Genomic DNA, 16566 nt, shown 5'->3' on the forward strand with positions numbered 1-16566 from the left:
ACAGTGCCACCGAGGCCAGGGTGTAAAGCATTAGTCTAAACAGAGAGCTGGCTGCCCATCTGTGTGAGCGTGTGTAGCAGCGCCTGTCCAGTAGTGTGAATGAAGCTTTGCCATGTTGTGACTGCCAAGGGGAGGTATGTCAGAGGCCCAAACCCTACTTTCCCTTTTACAACCTGCATTTGTGTCTGCATGTGCACACACACACACACACACACACACACACACGCATACACACGCACGCACACACACGCACGCACACACGCACACACACACACGCTTGTGAGGATACGACTGTGCCTTTATGCATCTCGCCTACCTCATCAGCGTCTCGGAGCAGATGTTGATGTCCACGCCCACAAAGCTCACACACTCCTGCACCACACTGTCCAGTGCTGCCTTCAGAGCGCCAGCTGACACATCATGCTAGAAACACATGTACGTAGCAAACACACAGACAGACAGACAGACAGATGTTAATGATAAATGCATTGGTGCAAAATTATGTTAAATTACTAAATAAATTGTAAGTAATAATGAAAGTAACTAGAAAGTGTTATTTAACATTCTATTTTACTCCAAAGCCAGTACTGCACCCATAACTGTAGCATTGTTGTAATCATTACACTTTTGTCCAAATATGTCCACCCAGTATATTTCACTGTGGACTAATAAAAGCCCTCCTGATCGTGTTCTGTTTACATAATCCTTTTTTTACGTATTTTTTCACTATCATATTGCATTTTCTGCTTTACACTACTACTCGAGAGTGAGCTTATTGACAGACAGGCAGTCCAGATAGGAAAAGAGACAGAGACTGTTTAGTTTGGCTCATTAATGGTCTCTCTCCAACTGACATAGTGTTCTCGTTAGTGTGGCTTGCCATCAATAAAGATCGACCATATGAACTCTTTACACTTCTCAACTATCAGCCAATCAACAATTAATCATATTTTCTAAAATGACTGGAATCCTTTTCCTAATAAGGAGCAGAGAGAAGAGGGAAGGCTTATAATGCAATATGCCAAAAATATTTTTTGGAAACAAAAAATAGACAAAGCTAATTAAAAAAATAATAATAATAACAGTTCAAAAAGAGGCTAGCAATGAACAAACGCCATGTGCTGCAGGATAAGGCCAAAACCCAAAGAGAATAGACGACGATTGATCCCTCTGCAAGATCTCAAGGATTAGCTGGACTCCTGCTGGACTCCCTGTGTGGCGTGTGGGAGCATGACTGAGAGCAGCATGGGTTGTTCTGTAACTTAATCGAGCTGTGATCAAACACTGGACATAAACAGATAACGGCACCAGCAGCGAGCCAACAATCCCTTCTGTCAGCAGGCCAGACAAGGACGGACAGACAGACAGAGCTATGAAAGGGTGGGAAAAAAGGGGGGGTCTTTAGCCTGTAGGGCGATGTTCTCTCACAATGATGACAATGACTACGTTATGTATTACATATATACATATCACTTCTTAAGATTTGTTGTTTTCATAGCTGAATGTGCTGACAATAAAATTACAAAACTTATCAATGGAAATCAAATTTATTAACCCATGGAGGTCTGGATTTAGAGTTGCACTAAAAAATGAAGTGGAAAAACACACTACAGGCTGATCCAACTAATGTAATGTCCTTAAAACAAGTCAAAAGGAGGCTCACGTGGCCTCCACGTGCCTGTATAAGCTCCCTACAACGCCTAGGCTTGCTGCTGATGAGGTGGCAGATGGTCTCTTGAGGCATCTCCTCCCAGACTTGGACTAAAGCACCCGCCCGCTACTGGACAGTCTGTGGAGCAACGTGATGTTGGTGGATGGAGCGAGACATGATGTCCCACATGTGCTCAGTTGGATTCAGGTCTGGGGAATGGGCACATCATCCATGCCGTCGTCTTGCAGGAACTGCTCACACACTCCATGGGGTCTAGCATTGTCTTAGGAGGAACCAAACACCAACCGCACTGGGATATGGTCTCATCTCGGTACCTAATGGCAGTCAGGTTACGTCTGGCAAGCACATGAAGAGCTGTGCGGCCCTCCAAAGAAACACCACTCCACACCATTACTGACCCACTGCAAACCGGTCATGCTGGAGGATGTCCGTGGCGTCTCCAAATTCAGTCACATCTGTCACGTGCTCTCAGTGTGAACCTGCTTTCATCTGTGAAGAGCACAGGGCACCAGTGGCCAATTTGCCAATCTTGGTGTTCTCTGGCAAATGCCAAACGTTCTGCACAGTGTTAGGTTGTAAGTAGAACCCCGACCTGTGGACTTCTGGTGCTCATACCTCCCTCATGGAGTCTGTTTCTGACTGTTTGAGCAGACACATGCACGTTTGTGGCCTGCTGAGGGGCATTTTGCAGAGCTCTGGCAGTGCTCCTCCTGTTTCTCCATGCACAAAGAGGGAGGTAGCAGCCCTAATCCTGGGTTGTTCCCCTTCTATGGCCTCCTCCACATCTCCTGATGTACTGGGCTGTCTCCTGTTAGGGCCTCCATGCTCTATACACTACGCTGACATAGCAAACCTTCTTGCCAAAGCTCGCACTGATGTGCCACCCTAGATGAGCTGCACTACCTGAGCCACTTGTGTGGGTTGTGGACTCCGTCTCATGTTGCCACTAGAGTGAAAGCGCCACCAGCATTCAAAAGGTGAACAAAACATCAGCCAGAAAGCATAGGAACTGAGAAGTAGTCTGTGGTCACCACCTGCAGAACCACTAGTTCATTGGGGGTGTCTTGCTAATTGCCTGTAATTACCACCTGTTGTCTATTCCAACAGGCGAAATTGATCAGTGTTGCTTCCTAAGTGGGCAGTTTGATTTCACAGAAGTGTGATTGCCTTAGAGTTACATTGAGTTGTTTAAGTGTTCTCTTTATTTTTTTGAGCAGTGTATATTCATATACTAACAAGACCAAACAAATGCAATGATATAGTATTACAATGACAGCGCAGCATTCCTGCCCTCCACATCTCACAGAGGAGGCTCTACAGCCAGAGGCACTTTGGAGACAATAAAAAAGAACTCATCTAACAATACAAGATTCCCACGCAGCTGTGACTGAAAGAATTATTACTTCCGTTGAGTTGATGGAGAAAGATACGCGAGAAAAAGGAAACCATATGAATGGTCACACCAGAGCACGTTTTCACACGAGAAAGGTGGAGGTGTACAGAGCAGAGAGGTTTAACCTGAACCAAAATTAGACTCCATGCGTTCTCATGTTCCTACTGAAACCTCATCCAGGTGGAAGATGAGGTATTTTTACCTGCAACGCCTGAGGCTGATTACATAACTCACTCACAGTATTTTCACTAAAATGTAACTTTGTAACTCATGTACATCAAATCTTAGCTTGTTGAAAATCCGCTGTATTTTCCATGACACGGGCGCTACAGTATAAATAAAGTTCTCAAATGCTAACGATTTTATAATGATTTGCTAAAAGACATAAAATTCATGGCTTCTGTCTTTGGCTTAAAGTAACACTATTCATTTTGGAAAAAATAAACATACAGTAATTCAATATTAAATTAAACACTGAAATATGCACGTGTTCAATATCATTTATTACCAAAGAAAAACACAATGCAGAGGTTGGAAGCTTCACAACCTTTTTAACTATAAAGCTATTTATCAAATGAACACTACAAACCTACAGTACGTATCATAAAATGGCACTGAAAACAGTGTATATGTTGAAATATTTGTTTTTTTTAGGAGAATGAAAAAGAATTTGACAGCACATTTATCTCTAATCAACTACTCCAGATGTGAAAAGCTTTGTGTGAAAACCCTTCACTGATTATTGTCTTGATTATTATTATGTTAGTGGTTGGTTAAAATAAAATGTTATGGCAGCAAGGTGACTTTGTAATAATAGTTTCAGCCTCCACTTAACAGCAGACTTAATTGTAAAATTGAAAAATGAACAAAAACAAAGAGACAAGCTCGTAAAGCAACAGCTTCACAGCAGGGGGTCTTTGGCACCAACAGAAGTAATTTGGTGTGTAGGGGTAGAGTTAAAGTTGTAACACAAAACAAGCGGAATCCGCTTTATTAAACATACACAAACTCAACAGAATTTTATGATTCATTTGGGCAGTTAGTGCCACGTAACGTATTTTTTCAACCACCTCCTAAATCTTCCATACATTGCTCCTGCAGTCATTGACCTTCGCTCTTTATCTACTCGATATACGTATGTGCTTTCATGAATTTTTAAGCCACCTCCACTCTCCAGTATCAGCATCCCAGTTCTCAGAAACTTCCCCCCTAAAACCACAAAATCATCTAGAGCCAATGGACTGCATCTCTGTGTGAAGGTCATGTTTAGACTGGCTGAAAACCAGCTGAAGTGTTCCAGCTAATGTGCAAGAACATAGTGCATCTGTCTGCACCTTCAGTGCTTCGACGCTGCAGTTACCACATGTCAGTCAGGCAGGGACAGACAAGTGAGAAATACTGGGCAGGAAAGACAGACATTAACTGAACTTATACCTGAAAAACATTTGGCACCCTGTCTAAAATCATCTCTTTATGTAAATACACAAACGTGTCTGTCTGGCAACATGAGACGTTTTAAACACACTACAGCAACTTTGTCTTAACAACTACCTGAAGATCATAATGTTTCACTTGTCATATACCATCATGTAGTGGAGTACACTAAATATTTGAAGAGGAGTTATATTAACATATAACACTCCAGAAAAAACATGTTGCTAAAATGTGGAGGATGACCTCTTTTGTATTTGTCATATTTTATATTATAATGTGTGGTTTGCCCTCTTATAGGCATTCTGTGTGTGCATGTGTTAATATTTGCAGAGTTGAAGCCAAGTTGTAAATCTGTTGAGAGCAATATGACAGCAAGGAGATGACTTTATGAACGCCCAGCAGCCACCTCTCAACTTCCTGCAAAACACTCACCCACTTACAATGCCTGAGGGACTGCAAAACCGAGCCTGAGAAACGTGGAGGGAACCTTTTTCAGGTGCGGGTACGGTCAAAATGACGCACTAACTTAAGCAGGATCTCAGTCTAATCTGTGAGAAACATCGCAGGGCAAATTTTTTTTTTTCCCAATTAGGCTGAATTTATATTAAAATGTATATATTCTGTGGTCCAAAAGGCAGAAAAGCTCAGCATTTTCAGGTTTAATCTTTCCAAAAGACATTTACGTACTTACTTTTTAACTAATTGTAATCTTATTTTTCACTTTAAATCGGTTTTCTGATGTTCGTGTGGTTTGCCCTAACTACTGTCCTTTCATTGAACCCATTTCAATATTCTTATATTTTTATTATCTTATTCTCATTACAAAAGATGCTGTTCAGTTACAAAATGTCTTTGTCAGTTGACTTGTCTCCCTGAACCACCAATCATCTTCAACCACTGTACAGAACAATAGGTACAGTAAGCTAATGTGACAACAGTAGAAGCTGTTAAACAAATTATTTGTAAGCTCAGAATTGGCACGAGGCCTAATAAATCTATGGAAACGATTGACTTATCTCACTTACCCTCAACACACAAACAAGCTGTGGCAGGCCTACTGTAATCAATTAAAATAGTAGCAGAAAATGTTTTGGCAGTCGCTGACACTGATCAAGCCTGTAAGTGCAATTTTTCCCACACCTCAAAATGGTAAGGCAGGAACTATCAATAACTGTCAACCCTCAATTTCTTGTTCCCCTTCCTCCTCAGCTGTGTCTGCTCCTGTCTCCCCTTCAGGCACAGGCATTTAAGAATGAGACGTAGCATGCTCAAGTGCACACGCTAGTAAACACACACAGCCCGATGGGCAGTAGGAGGCGTTGGTGTGAAGGCAATGTCACCTGTGCAACTCAGATTCGCCCTCAAATATTAAATCGATGGCAGAAGGTTTGGTTTTTATGTAGACTTGACTCGCTCTGTCAAGTCGACTCTGTCAAGATGGACAAAGCAACAATCAAAAACGAAATACCTAGTTCCACATCCTCCAACGACGTTTCAACATGCCGTGACTGGTTTATTAGGTGCCGATACGTCATCGAGCCCTACTTCAGAAGCCGCTTTCAAACTTACTGGCAAACAGATTCACCTTATTTTAGTCTTATCAGTTCATTTGTGGTTCTAACCCACAGAGTTGGCTGCAGTTTTCGAAGAAAACAGGCAGTCGCTGTGACAAGGGAGAAGCAGGAACGCTTAAGCAGAGGTGAGGGGAGGAGTGACAGTTTCTTTAATATCCGGCTGGCAGGTGATGTGTGTAGCTGTGGGTTTGTGTGTGCACGTTCCAGAAGCAGTTAGTTTCCCAGCCCCGGGGATTACCCAGCTGTCAACAAACAACAAAAACATTAAAAGCTTACTGACAGATGACCTTGCCATCTAAAGTTCACAGCTATTAAGCATAATAATAATTATAAAGGTGACAAGACAGCTCATTTTTGTCCACGCATGTGTTGTTAGCGATCAGAAACCATTTACCTGTTTTGTTTTGTAGGCAATTAAGAGAACGTTGGCTCTGCTTTCGAACAGACAGATCTGCTAAAGCAGGAATTCTGCAAAACCTGTACGGTGGTTCTGCAGTGGAAAACGCAGTTCCCACACCAATGGTTACGTTCAATCTGATTTTAATGGGCCTCACTTTTTAGGCCCTAAGCTCATTTCCTCCATTCTCTCTGAGCTGTCACTCACTGGGTCAGCAGAGGGAGAGAGAAAAAGAACATGCTGTGCCAGCTGTCTAGAGTTACATCTGCCCTTTTGCTTTTTGGGTCTAATGGCAATAAACAGAAGGCTCAAAATGCCATGAATCGCACAAGAGAACGTGCCAGAAAATGCACATATGCATGAGTGCACTATTCTCACACGCCTCATAAACACAACCAACACAATGCTTCCACACAGACACAAGCGCTGTTTTGTGATGTGAAGTGCAGCACATGCACAAGTGTGCTTACGTGAGCTCACACACACAGGTCAGAATGATGTCCCATCTCATATCTGTCAGCACTCAGAGTTTATTTACTTGGTTATATTATCATTTGTTGACTTAGTCACATGATCTGAGAGCGGGAGGTGCAGAACTCCAGGCACCCCAGAGAGCCCAGTTAGGATGTGATGAGAGACACGGGCCTGTGACCCTACACATTCAACCACACAAGACCTCCTCCTGTCTCTTTAAAATCTCCATATTTCCCCCGTTAACCTTCAGTTGTTTAGCCTGTGTTTCCTTTGACTTTTGTCACCCTCTGCTGTCCTTTTTAACCCCTCTCCTTCAACATATGCATGGTTATTCAATAAGACTATTCCTAGATCCTCTTTTTTGTTGGCACTGACAGGGATGCTCTGGCAGCCAAATCTAGTAAAAGTTTCTTTTTAGCACAAAGTGTCATGTGTTAAATAGAGTGTAATACATATATAACTGTAAGGGATGATTTATTAGTATTATTTATTATTTATTTAGTCTGTTAAATCTATCATCTGTCTGTCACAATTGGTTGCCCTATTAAATAACAGGTGTGATAGTCATTTGTCTATGTCACTATTATCTCTTCACAGTCTACCACTTAAAGACAGATTTAACATATTAATAGCAGGATCAAATAAAGGCACAAAGGCATATACAGAATCTAATACAGTACAAATACTTCCAGGCACATGCAGGGGAACCAGGAAGCACATACTGTAAGACAAACATCATGCCCAATATCAATCAACTGAATCTGCAAGATCCATCAACATATATATGTTGACATAGGCTTATGCAAGTTTATGAAATTCCTCTTCTTGTCTTTCATCTCACAACTTGTTCAACTGTATTTATCTATTTATGCCTAGAGACCCAACTAAAAATATTAATTAGCAACAAACAGAAACACACATACTGTTTGGCATGATCAGATTGAAAACCACCTTAAATGTTCTAAACGCAAAAGCATTTTGGTTCTGTGTAGGAAAAATTAGCCTGATCAGATCAGCAACTACTTATTGTGCTACTTAAGGAGCATCTCAAAATGAACATAGGTTCTTACCTGGTACGTTCCAATGCCTATGTGTTTAGGATCAATCTTTACGAGCTCAGCCAGCGGATCTTGGACTCGTCTTCCAATAGACACTGTTTACACACACACACACACGCACACACACGCACACACGCAGGAGGTCCAAACATTAGATTCTATGTCTCGTGAGATTCTATGGTTTGTGTTTTTGAATAACAGTTATTGAATATGCAAATGCATCATATTTTAATTACGGAGTATGCAAATGATCTGCATTTTACAGCGCTGGCCTGAGGGCAGGCCAAACCTAATTGACTTTCTTCCACCTCAGTAATATTAAGTAAGACTGGCTTTCAGCTAGAGTGGCTGCACCTGTCATTTGGCCTCCTGATGAATGCTAGAACCTTGAACCATGAACCTTTAAAATCACTAATTGAACCACACCCATGCATACAAATAAACACAAAGCCCAAAGCAGGGGCTTGCTTTTAACAAATGAGTCTGTAAGGCTTCATCCAGCCCCTGCACATGCAGCCAAATGTCTTTTCCATGATTCTGCTGGCAGGGTCTAGTGACAAGGAGAAAAATTACAAACAACCTTAATCGCATACACACCATAATACATGACATCACCTCCCCAACACACACAAAAACTGAGAAGGAAAGAATTACACAACCCAACAAGTGTTCACATTCACATCCTGGTAAAAAAACAATGACATCCAAGCTCTGTTTACACCTATTACTCTTCTTGTCTTTAAATATTGTCTTGACACAGATTCGTGACTGTAAAAGCCAATTCATAAATTAGAAGCTACGGTTTGTCATTTCGTGAAAATCATGTGTATGTTTAATTTTCATGGTCAGTACTGAAGTGTGCTGCATAACACGCATCAGGCTTAGATCTTCAAGGCGGAACAGAGAGACAAAGCGAAAGATGGGGTGGAATGTAATAGAGGGAGTATGTCTGGAATCAATGGTTCTCCTCTCCTCTGGCTGCGATGGGAGGCTGCTGCCTGAGATAATATTTAGACAGGGATGGAGTTTCAACCCTGGCCTTGCTCAGTACACCACCAAAAGTCTCCAATAATCTTTCCATCTATTCTGTCTTTGGGTCTTTCCTTCTCTCGCTCAAAGCGGAGCAGATCTGTAAAGGGAATCCAGCATAACTCTCCAGCACTTACTGAAAGTTTATGAATCCAATACTACAAAACTGCAAAAAATAACGAGAAGAATACACCATTCAGACACATGACTGAGAAGAAAGGGAAAAATGTGACATGCCGCATTCCTGTGTCATGGGAAAAACGTTGCTGCAGTGTTTCTGCCGTGTAGTTCAAAGTAAAAACTTTGATCAAGACTGTTCAACTTACTTCACTGCAACTTTTTAAGATAATTTATGTTTATAATCACTCTGCTCTGTCTCACACCAAAGAAAAGTGAATTGAAAGCAAAAAACATTGTCCATCACCACTAGGTGTCTCTGGATCTTCCAACATTCAAGCACAATTAAATACCGTCCTTGTGCATGCCTCCTTTTTTTAAAACCTCCCAAAGTCAAACACTGTGCATTTCTCATGGCGTTTATTACAGATATTAAGATGACTCTGTAGCTCTCAGCACTGCTGACTGAGGGAAACCCATGAGGACTAGCCCAGTCACGACTAATTTATCAACAAACTGACTGAGTTAGCTGGTTACCTGCACTCCTGAGGTTAGGGTCCAAGTCTGGCATCTCTTTCACTGCCTCAGGACTAACACTGTAGATGGATGCTCCAGCTTCGTTGGTTATACTGCAGAAGGAAAGATAAAAGAAGGTTGGGTAAAAGAGGACAGAGAGAAAACATAAGGATTATTAGAGCAGGTCGATAACTAAGCATATTAACTCGACTCAGGCAAAATAATTGTACTCTCTCTGTAATCTATGTGAATGGAAGAATGTCTAACCTTCGATTTATGTGACACCACTGCCATCTACAGATTACTGTGGTGTACTGCTATTGCTTAGTAAATGACGTCCTCATGGGCAATCTTTGCACAAAGCTCGACTGTGTGAGCAAAGAGATACAGCTACAAATACGACTCTCACTATGTGACGTGACTTTGATGCCTCCTGAGGACTATAATTTCCTTCAGGTTTTATATTGTTTACACATATAGATATAATCTTCTTGCTCAGAACAGAGGATGTGGGTTTGTCTTTTCTTCGTAGAATTGAACATGTTCTCTGTATTGAGTTAAAGGTTCCCACAGTCCGACTGCTGAAATCTACTGTTTTTTAACAGAGGAAAAAGGTAAACACTAAAGTGAACCAAAAATTCCAGGTAGAAATATAAGCGCAGTTGCTGAATTGACAGGTGTGTGTTTCTGCCGAGACCAGCAGTATTTGTATACATATCATTGCTTCTCTGTAGTCAACCAAAAGACATTCAAACAGTTCCCTGTGTAAAACAGCTAATTACGTAAAAGAATAGCTTACAGTTTTGGCCAAACTCTAACTGAAATATACTGTATTCAGTGTGTGTGATTAAAGATAAAAACATAATAACTAATGCAAATTTCATCTATCGAATGTAAAATAAAGTATTTTGATGCTTTTCACAATAAGCTGATGAAATAAAGCAACCGTTCTCCATGTTAACGTATTCAGTGGGCTGCTTACAATCCATCACCACAGAGACAGGATAGTGGTACAACGAAGCCACTGATACTCGTGTTAATGTTGTTGACATACAACTGAAGCTGTCATGTTGTTTAGGCCTTCTGTTCTCTCAGGGTGGATGGAGAGAGAAGGATGACTGAAGGAAGAATGGGGGGCTTTTTCCTCAGGGCTGACCAGTATGATGAGAGGGTCAGCCCCTCCCCTTTGTCCAAACACACACACACACACACACACACACACACACACACACACACACACACACACACACACACACACACACACACACACACACACACACACACACACACACACACACACACACACACACACACACACACAGGTCCTTGCCACAGCAACCTTGCCAATTATAAGAATCTTGTTAATGAGGAGTGGCAGTGGCCTTCTGATGACAATCACATCTAAATGAACTTGTCCTCTGTCCCTCCTTCCCATCCTCTATTTATCCTTTCCTCTGCCCCAATCACTGTTTGTCAGCTCCCTATCCATCTGCTGACAGCTGACATATCGCCATGGTGACGCTACTAACGAGCACTGGCACATGACCTTCAAGACGGACCAAAGCAGAACTGGCTATTAACCTCTCAAACACACACAGACAAACAGACACAATTTAAATTAAGTGAAAGAAATACTGGAAATGTATATTCTTTTTTTTTTTTTTTTTTTTTTTTAAACATGCACTCGACTTTGATGTTACAAAACACACACCTCTAATCATTCTTCACTATCATTGGCCAACAATAGGACAAAGAGTTCAGGTTCAGGTCAAGTGAAGGAGCAGCAACTACTTAACTATTTTTGTTCCAAGAAAAAAAGGAAGAAAAGAGACAATAGAGCAGATGAGGTTGACAAAAGTAAGACCATGAAAATAAATCACTAAGGACACGGAATGATAAATAGAGAATCCGGGCAGAAAAGAAATGGAGGCCACCAATCCCTATCATGTCTAACTTAATTAAGGCTGCCGCTGGGGCAGCTGGGTAACAGCACTGTCATGGATACAGCTTTGAGCCCTCATTCACATGGCGTGCATTGCTGTCGCCACAGTGAGGCCGTCAACATGGCAGAAAACAGAATGTTGCTCTAAATGGGCGGACGGTCAAAAGATGGACACACACACACACACACACACACACACACACACACACACACACACACACACACACACACACACACACACACACACACACACACACACACACACACACACACACACACACACACACACACACACACACACACACACACACACAGTCAGTCAGTCAGTGCTCGCCTCTTGGTGGAAAGGGCTCAACGTCTTTTAATCACTCTCTTTTAGCCCCCTCTCTACATACAAACACAGGCCTTCTGTGGCTTTGTACCATCCTGGGGCAAAGTCACCAATCTGTTCCTCTACTGGTCTTTGAGACACACCCTTGGGCCTGACACACAACCACACAGATCACGACTGGACCCCTGCTGCCCCTCAAGAAAGCCAGTGCTGGACGAGATGGATACACACTTTGATACCTCATCACAGCCTTCTGGCGCACACAGGCATGTTCTAAATTAAAAACTGCTCATTAGGTCAGTCAGAAAAAAAAGGGGGGCATTGATATCATCAACTAATCTGATACAGAGGACAGGAAAGGGAGGAAGAGGGTGTGTGTGTGTGTGTGTGTGTGGGGGGGGGGGGGGGGGGGGGGGGGGGGTCAACCACACTCACAACATCAAGAACATGTCTGGAACAGATTTCAGATTTAAAAAAAAAAAAAAAAAAAAAAATTATATCAACTTCACACATTAAACAACATTGTTCCACTACAATTTGGTAAAATTTCAAGGTTTAGTGAAACTGTATGTCCAACACAAAAAAAGGTTAAGAAATAGAAAAAGGCCTCATTAGACATGGACACTTTAGAAAAAATATATAATACACATGACATGTACATGTACATGCATGTACTTGCATAGTCATCGTCTTTGTGCCAGGTGTGCCCACAACATGCCCCCCTTTGTGATGTCACAAATTAAATTATCAGTCACAAATAAATTCCTGTAACACACACACACACAAGTTTCTCTGTCCCACCTACTCAAACAGCTTGGGTCTATTGTTCAGTCAGCTGCAAAGCCTGACCTCGGGGAGCAAATTTGAGGGAAGCGCCATCTCTTTCTCTCTCTCTCTGTCACACACACAGACACACACAGACACACACAGACACACACAGACACACACAGACACACACAGACACAGGGTCTGAGGACGATGACATTTCTCACAGAGAAAAGCGTTCAAATGGCAGGTGTCAGGGTCCGTCAGTCTCCAGCGAGGCGCTAGAAGGCAGGCAGGCACACGCACACGCATAAACTCCAACTGCCAGGCTGAGGCACATCTGAAAAGAGCAAAGCCTCACAGACACTCACGTCAATCTGGCAGCAGGAACGGGTTGCACCCGTGTCATGAACAACCACATACACACCAGCGTTTGTGCACGCACGCACACACACATAACAAATAAACACATGGCATGTCACACATGTTCATCACACAGAGTCCAGCAGTGGAACCCTAGGGGATGGTGGCATGGAGGCTTGGCAGAAGGAGGGAAGGAAAGAAGGGACAGAGGCTGACCACCAGTGAGGCATTATGGGATGGGAGAGGGAGCTGTGGCTGATACAGACGAGGCTGGCAGACATTCACAGCCCAGCACCTGGGAATGCCAAAGGTTCCCCACACATGGAGCCTGAAGCACCACCGTTTCATGCTACTATCCTCTTCCACCATCAGTTAGCAGGTGAATCTACCAATGACCAGTCTGTAAATGTGTCGGTTTGTCATGTGTGTTTGTAATATCAAGATAAATAATGTCATAATTATAATTATCATTCACTAAATGTGTTAAATATTACCATCACTACCTCCAACAAGGATTATGTCACAAGAGAAACCTTTGCACATTCAAATCAGGCTGGGTCCTTTCCATGCCTCTAAACCCATGTGTCCCTCTGCACTTCCTTCTTTTTACACCGATACCTACAGTGAGGCCTGAGAGCTTGGATCCCACCCTGTCATCATTGGCCCTGCCACTGCATGTTCATCACTCACTCAGTCTGGCCCTGGGAGCATGCCTGGACACAGAACATGACAGCGGATACACATACCCGCAACCACGCGTAGTCATAAATACAGTCCACGCCGCTGTCCTCCAGGTCCATCAGCTAGCCAGTGTAATGATCTCATCCCAACAGGCGTGCGCTTATGGGCAAGGCGACCAAGGTCTTACTAGAAGTACATCTGTGGGTCAGTGCACCACTCTACCAGTTACAAAACAATATTGGGCAAAGACAAGATACACAAACAACTCTGCATTTAGAGTGTTAACTGTAGCAAACAATAAACTGTCCAATTAAGTTTATTATGATATAATAGGTGTGTTATTGTAACATTGATTTAAATATACTGTAATACTGCACAATTCATCAGGAAACCCTCTAGAAGTACATTGCATAAACCCCAGTCGAACAAGATCAGGAGGAAAAGATGGTGAAATGCACAGCTTGGAACTGGATATTGTGGTTGAAAATGGATGAGTGAACGATGGATGGATGTTGAAATAAAAGTTACACTATGCAATTTTAGTCTCAGACAACTTGCTAAAGCCTGACTGGCAGAGGCTGTCAACAACTTAAACAGTGTTTAAAGAACTTCGAATGCACAAACACCCCATTTCATAAATTTTTCTTGTGGGGTGAATAACCTCAAAAACTCAAGATTTAATAAATATAAAAGTAACATTGTGTCAGTGATTGCTTTCCCTGCCAATCAGTTCCACTCACAAAAATATCACACAGGCTGACAATGATGACACAGACCACTATGTGTCACCAAAACCCTCCAGTATAAGCCCCACACACATATACACATACACAATTGCTAAGCGCTCTTACAAGCTTTGACAAAGCCTGCGTGCTCTACCAGTCAGTGCTAAAGTACAATGACAGACAAGGTCACGCTTCATTGGTCTGTCAAGAAGCCAGAGAAAAACACACACACACACACACACACACACACACACACACACACACACACACACACACACACACACACACACACACACACACACACACACACACACACACACACACACACACACACACACACACACACACACACACACACACACACACACACACACGAGTAGAGGTTAATGACAACCGGGCAATCAGAAAGGAATTTTTTTTTTTTTGCATATACATAACACACATGCATGCAACCTAAAAATATGTGTGTTTTATTAAATAGTCACAAACGGATGATTTTTTTTTTAAACTACTGGAGGAAACAGCTTTATGGAAAATAACCTGCATGCGCATTCAGTGGGCCCATCACTGGTTGAGACAAATCTTGTCAGCTAAATAATACCTCATGCAGTATAATGTCCTGCAGGATGCTGGTCATTCATAGACTCATTGTTCTGGTTTAATCATGTGGGGTCACTTTGTAAATCTAATAGATGGCTGAAGAGCTGATTCTGGAGATTTATTCATCCCTTAGCACGGACAATAGAAAAGGTAAAGAGACTATTATGTCAGAAGCTGTTGAGAGGTGGTTACGCAGAGATTGTACTGGTTATGCTCAAAGCTAAAGAAGACAATTGTATGGTATACTATACAGTCTCTGCAGCAACCAACATTGTTTATTTTTTCATTGAAATAGTATTTTAAACTATTCATGCAATATATCGTATTTATTATTTGTCCTATGCATACTTTGTATTAAAAACTAAACATTTTATTTAATACATTTGGGGAAACTTGAAAAAGGTGACTTAGTCTACGTAAATTGGACTAAGGCACTGAAAAGTGCAGACACACAAACAAAGTAAGGATGTCCTGCAGGCTGCCATTTCTGGCTGTCATTCCAGCTGAGCACTGAGGCAGAAGCAAACACAGAGAGAGACAGGCGGGTGGAGGAAAAAAAAGGGAGGAGAAGGGCGGGGGTGGTGACACAATGAATGCTCACAGGGAGACGGGAAGCAGACGGAGTAAATGAGGCTGAGGTCTTTAATGAACCAGAGCACTGTGAAGGGGAGAGGAGAGGTCCTATGTCCCTATACATGCACATGTGCTCTTTAATTTCCAGTGGTCAGAGTCCAGATCTGACTGGAGCCACGCAGCCACACTTAACAAGGGACTCATCTTGTCTTTCATTTAGACATATTTCTGTGAATCTAAAGTTACTAAACCAGCTTAGTGTGTTTCAATAGATTTATTGTCATTTATTGTCATTGTATATATACTTTGTGTGCCTGTAATACTTCACCTGTCAATCAAAATCTATTTAAACCTACTCGGATGTAAGGACAGCTGACAAACGCTTGAACCTATAGAAATGTGCAAAGCGCAGCAGAAACTGGGTCAATTAATCACAGCAGCAGCAGGGTCACAGCAAGCACCACGACCCCTTGCTGTTCCTGATGCTATATAGCTCCTCTCTGTCACTGCCATCATCCTTGTGGCTATGATAATGAGGTTTCCCTAATGGCAGCTCAGGGTCACCTGGGGGTCAGTCAGCAGGGGAGTAAGAGCAACAACCATCACTCTTTCAACCCTGCTTTGATCAAAATGGCACATTTGAGGCCAACATTAATCCAGATATTACTAATTTGGCAGCAGGGTCACAGACATGTCAGTCTAGCTACCAGTATCAACTCCAAAAGAGAAAATAATAACCTGTGTGTTGTGTTAATTCTCTATAGCTGCTTATTTTAATTGTAACATGCACTTGATGTAAGACCTTACCAGTAGGACACATCCAAGGGGTGAAAAAAGCGCCTGGAGATGAGGTCAGCAAAAAAGGACTCTGTTTCACGGCAAGCTGTCCCATTGCCAATCACAACTTTGGTACAGCTAGTAC

The 16566-nt window shown here is 42.3% G+C and overlaps 1 protein-coding gene across 4 annotated transcripts in view; it reads right to left on the minus strand.

Moving 5' to 3' along the window:
- Positions 1–16566, minus strand: part of srbd1 (S1 RNA binding domain 1) — a 74509-nt gene that overhangs the window by 49716 nt on the left and 8227 nt on the right. For all 4 annotated transcript variants that reach the window (XM_029175877.3, XM_055502661.1, XM_055502660.1 and 1 more), the window contains exons 14-17: positions 16452–16559; positions 9686–9777; positions 8015–8097; positions 317–423 (exon numbers count right to left, since the gene is read on the minus strand). In XM_029175877.3, the coding sequence (XP_029031710.1) occupies positions 317–423; positions 8015–8097; positions 9686–9777; positions 16452–16559 (390 nt within the window). The remainder of the gene's footprint in view (positions 1–316; positions 424–8014; positions 8098–9685; positions 9778–16451; positions 16560–16566) is intronic.

Source organism: Betta splendens, chromosome 15, assembly GCF_900634795.4.
Source record: "Betta splendens chromosome 15, fBetSpl5.4, whole genome shotgun sequence".
NCBI lineage: Eukaryota > Metazoa > Chordata > Actinopteri > Anabantiformes > Osphronemidae > Betta > Betta splendens.